General features: G+C 37.8%; 1 protein-coding gene across 4 annotated transcripts; it reads left to right on the top strand.

Annotated features, from left to right (window-relative positions):
• The first annotated feature begins 233 nt into the window (after positions 1 to 233).
• LOC131014544 (uncharacterized) lies at positions 234 to 4397 on the top strand. Of its 4 annotated transcripts, XM_057942546.1 has the most exons (8): positions 234 to 618; positions 2454 to 2581; positions 2664 to 2720; positions 2873 to 2965; positions 3221 to 3299; positions 3393 to 3517; positions 3646 to 3789; positions 3878 to 4397. In XM_057942546.1, exons 2-8 carry the CDS (start codon positions 2456 to 2458, stop codon positions 4118 to 4120), a joined length of 867 nt encoding a protein of 288 aa, XP_057798529.1. In that variant the 5' UTR covers positions 234 to 618; positions 2454 to 2455; the 3' UTR covers positions 4121 to 4397. The 4 variants fall into 4 exon arrangements, with proteins under 4 accessions (XP_057798529.1, XP_057798528.1, XP_057798530.1 ...); XM_057942545.1 differs by having other exon boundaries at positions 260 to 618; positions 3646 to 4397; XM_057942549.1 differs by lacking the exon at positions 2873 to 2965 and having other exon boundaries at positions 262 to 618.
• Positions 4398 to 5310: the final 913 nt, after the last annotated feature.

Raw genomic sequence — 5310 nt, 5'->3', positions numbered from 1 at the left:
GTGAATTTCTTAATCTTTTTGCCGAAAAGAAATGAGTCTATTGACCTGGGACGGAGGGAGTAAGTATTTTGATTGAAATTTTAAATAGGAATTTTGGGTATATTCAATTAGTATATAATCAAACTACTAATTTAATTTTAAAACTGAAATTACAATTAATTTAAATATTAATTTAACCCAATAAATCTTTCATATAAAAATATGTGTATATTTTTGGTATCAAAATTTAATGCCAAACATAAAGTGTATACAATTTAATTTTGAAATAGAAGACATGAAGAAAATTAGAAATAGGTTTCTGATTTCTGTCTTTTCGTATCGCTATCGTCTCTCTGCCGCTCTTTCTTTCTCGGTGCTCTCTCTCTCATTACTCTCTGCCGCTATCACTCTCTCTCTCGGCCTCTCTCTGCCGTTCCCAGGTCGCCACCGCTACCGGCTCCTCCGGTAGCCCGTGCCTCGCCGCCTCGGACCTCTCCAGCGCTGCAAGCAGCAGACAGCAGTAGTGCGCGACCTCGCCGCGCCGCCACCCTCGCCTAGCCTTCCCCGTCGCCTCGCCCCGCCTCCTTCGACCTCGGCGCCTCCGTCAGCAGTTTCCAACGCCAAAGTTCCCAACAGCAGGTAAGCGGCAGGCTATTTGCGTGTATTATATGTTTGATTTTTTTTTTCCGCCTTACTACTGAAGTTATAGCCGTCCCACCGATTAAATCGACAAAAACTCGATAATTTTTAGATCTACAAAAAATACTAGAAATATTTTGTAGATGTATCAAAATGTTCGGACATAAGACAAAGAAATTATGGTTTTGGAAGTTCTTCAATGTATATCTAATTACTTTAGATCCACCACAACTTAAATTATTTACAGTAAAAACTAACTTCATTGCTTGATTATGCTTCAAAACCTTCAGCTTGAAAAGCATACAAGAAATAGTTAATTTTTTTTCTCTCCAGAATCTGTATAAATATTGTAAAGTTGGTTAGATAGTGGGAGAGATTATATCAAAAAATGTCCTATGAACTGGTATTGGACCAACAAATTCGAGTCTTGCTTTATTTTTCTTGGAGCCAAAGGCCCAAAGTCTTGATCTTTATTGCTTTACTTCATGGATAAAGTTGAACAATGGTTATTAACCAAGAAACAAAACTCAGCCAACAACGTTGCAGATTACACAACAGATATAAACTGACATTCTATTGGCTCTAAAATGGCCAAAACATAGAGATAGAGATTATTATTATTATTATTATTAAGAGATGACTAAAAGATTATAGGATGAGATCACATACACGTATGTTTATAATTCAAGTAATTTAATTTAAGCACGAACATCATTCTGAAAGTCATGCCACTTATTGGGTTGATTTGAAATTAGAGATAGAATTGCACCAGTGTTTAGTCAGGCCACATGCCTGACGAGAATATTGCTTGGCCTCATGTCGCTTCGGAAAATGTTGCGATCGTGCACACATGCCAGACCTTTAACGGGCTCCCCTTGCAATTTCATTCTCTGCTTCCAATTGAGAAGATACAAGCAGTCATCTGTGTTAAAAAATGCCACTTTAAAGAGCTTTCAGTTTATTATCAACCAAGATATTTTAGTGAATATGCTACAATTATAGTGATCTCGCTTCACTCCATTCTTTGTGGATGTCTTTTTGCTCCAATACCAATACACGTATTTCTTATATAATCAAAACTAGAAAGAAAAAGAAAAGAAAAATTGTGATCAAATAGCTTGAGGCGATACACTGTTTACCTGTTATCTTCAAACGAGCCATTGCAGATGTATTCATCAACAAGTTATCCATGAGTTCCTTCCGTACAAGATCCCAACAGATTTTGGTGCTTTGCTTATAGACGTCAGACTTGAATTCCTTCTCTCCCTGAAGGCTGGCAGCTTTGAGTTGCTTAATGGCTACTTTTTAGCCATATTTGAGCTTTCCCTTGAAAGCTAAGCCACATCCATCTACTGATAAGAAGTTCTTTCTTGAAAACCTGTTTGTAGCCTTATCAAGCTCTTCGTAAGTAAATTCTATGTGGCTACCATTTTTAGGCTGCCTGTTCTTACGTCGAGAACAACTAGGATTTCCAAAATCCTTCAATTTATGCCTGTATATCCCATTGCTCCCCTCAAGTTTCAGTAGTTGGGTCAAGTTTCGACTCCCTGTAGTCCTGCATGCTTCGTTTTGGTCATTTTTGGGATATTAACCTGCCAGTAGACTTATTCTCTGATATTGCTTTTTTGGCTTCTTAATCTCTCCAATGTTCAAGCCTTCAAGGCAGGATGCTTTGTCTGCATTGAACAAGAAGTTGAACCCAAAAAGTGGGAATCACCCTGCAAAAACGTACTAGAATAACAAGATGCTGCTTCTTTGCATGAGTTTTTTATAATTGTTCGACAGAAATACAGAATGAATGTTGACCTTTCAGCTTTTGATGTATATTATTGCAGTTATGGTGGGGCTTTCTCTAGGGGAGCAAACATTTATAAAAGGTGGAATTGCTCAGGATCTACGTACTGATGGTAGGAAAAGATTAACCTACCGACCCATTTTTGTTGAAACTGGTATCATTCCTCAGGTACAGTTAGTTTGAATTTTTGTGGTGCTCTTCAATTCATTTAGTAGATTACATTACTGATCTATTCTTTCACGGTAAAAAGGCAAGTGGCTCAGCCAGAGTGAAGCTGGGGGCAACAGATGTTATTGCAAGTGTGAAGGTATTTTTTTATCAAACATTCACTTTGCATCTTGATTTGAAATTTGGTTTATTTTGTTTTTCTTGGTAACTTGGAACTCTTTTTTAATGCCATTTTATCTTTGGATTGTCTGACAGACTTGAATATCGTCCATTCTATCATTATATTTACAGGCTGAACTTGGAAAGCCAAACCCATCTTATCCCGACAAAGGAAAAGTTTCCATATATGTTGACTGTAGTCCGACCGCTGAACCATCTTTTGAGGTTTATGAAATTTCTTGTTTTTTCTAATGTGTGAATGTATCGGTGTACTGGTTTGTTAATGGAATCTCAAGTACTTACGTAACCAAGAATATTATGGGCAAGATGACAATGTGTATACCTCCTCATTGGGTGATTGATATCATATGAAGATTCGGAGAACTATGGAATAAACAATTGGTTCCAATTCCACTTCTTGGATACTATACTGCTTCAGTATTATGGGCTGTGACAATTTCTGTTAATCCTTAATAACAGGGCAGAGGGGGTGAGGAATTATCCACGGAGCTCTCTTCAGCACTTCAAAGGTGTTTGTTGGGTGGTAAAAGTGGTGCAGGTACGACATACAAGCACATGATGATTAGGTGTGCAATGCGTGCTCGTTACATTTACAGTTGTTAAAATTTCTGGTCTCGATGGTTTGCTCCAGGCGCTGGAATTGATCTCTCTTCTCTGTGCATTGTTCGAGGGAAGGTCTGTTGGGATCTCTACATTGATGGTCTAGTTGTTAGTTCAGATGGTAATGTGCTGGATGCTTTGGGAGCTGCCATTAAGGTGAATTATTTATCTCCTTTAGCATTACATTACATTACATTAAAGTGGTTTATCGACAGAAATTAACAATTTCATTACCTTCCAATTTTCTCTATTTCCTGATATCTTGTTTGTGGCTTCTTTCGTAGGCTGCTCTAAGCGATACAGCTATTCCAAAAGTTCAAGTTTCTGCCAACGCTCCTTCTGATGAGCAGCCGGAGGTTGATGTGAGCGATGAGGAGTTTGTACAATTTGATACGTCAGGGGTCCCTGTTATAGTAACTTTAACCAAGGCAAAACATTCATATTTTCTCCATCTTCGTCTTTCTCAATGTTGGGGTTTGTATTCTGAGACACAGCGATACATGTTGACTTTTGCAGGTCGGGGGGCATTATATTGTAGATGCAACTACAGAAGAGGAGTCCCAGATGAGTTCAGCTGTGTCTGTCTCGATCAGCAGGCTAGGCCGGATATGTGGGCTGACGAAGAGAGGGGGCGCCGGCCTCGATCCAACCGTTATACTCGACATGATATCGGCGGCTAAACATGTAAGTGAGCAGTTGATGAACAAATTGGATTCAGAAATAGCAGCAGCTGAGGCTTGCGATGAGATGGAATCCTAATCTTACAATGCCAGTGGTTGTTTCTTGCATTCGATGCTGACATGTCTAATTAATGTCAACTATAGATTAAATCTAATGTAACATCTATAAAATCTGGTTTTGTTCATGTGCAACCTGGTCCATAATAGTTTAGAATTGTTAATGTTGTCGGTCCCTTCACCCTTGTTTTTCCATTCCGTTTTTCCCAATTTGCATAGTTACGGCTACAGCAAATAACTTTTTCTTTTGAAGTGTGATCAAAGATGATGCGATTTAGCAGTTGGATATCTTGTTTCCAGCCTTGTTTTCTGCACTTTATTACCGATTTTTTTTCAACACGTAATATATCTCAATTTAGTCTGTTTTGATTTCTGAGGTTATTTTCTATTTGAGTGTCCAATTCATGTTACCTGATTATTTTTCTGAACTTTGAAAACTTTTAGATGAATTAATTTATATGCACCGTAATTAAAGGTTCTCTTTTATATTATATCTTATAGTTATTTATATCTTGTCATATATATTATATTAAATTTCACCAGATTGTGGTATGTAAATATCTTTATTTATTTGTTAATTTATTAAAAAGAAAATCAATATATCACTAATCAATGACTATTTACTTATTAGAGCATCCGCATTGGGGTTCCTTGATAGCCTACTTGATAGCCTACTTGATAGTGGTTGTGTTATTGAGTAGGTAGTGCTGCATTGGGGTTCCTTGATAGCCTACTTGATAATATTAGTTTTGATTTTATGTTTTTCATTTAAATTTAATTGCTCAAATTTAAATAACACAATTTATTTCAAATTTAAATTGCATTAATTATAAAATCCTAAATATTACATAAAACTTTAATAAAATAAAAATAATTCCTAAAAATTAACTACTCTGGCTCTAGAGGTCCGAAACGTGCCCAAAGGTGCTCAATCAAATCATATCGGAGCTGAGCATGTAGTTGTCTATCTCGGAGAAGGCTATCCCTTCGCACATATTCCTCGAAGGACACCGATGTTTGTCCAGCACTCTCCGTCGAACCGTCATCATCTCTCCAGTTGGCAGCCGCTTCACCTTCGTGCTCCACAATCATGTTGTGGAGAATGATGCAACACAACATGATGTCCTTCAAGTGTTCTACGTACCAATTGCGCGCCGGACTTCGAATGATTCCCCACCGAGCTTGAAGGACTCCGAAGGCGCGTTCCACATC

Source organism: Salvia miltiorrhiza, chromosome 3 (assembly GCF_028751815.1).
Source record: "Salvia miltiorrhiza cultivar Shanhuang (shh) chromosome 3, IMPLAD_Smil_shh, whole genome shotgun sequence".
In the NCBI taxonomy this organism is placed as follows: Eukaryota; Viridiplantae; Streptophyta; class Magnoliopsida; order Lamiales; family Lamiaceae; genus Salvia; species Salvia miltiorrhiza.
Note: the sequence above shows the minus strand (reverse complement) of the source record. Positions and strands in the feature narration are given on the sequence as shown.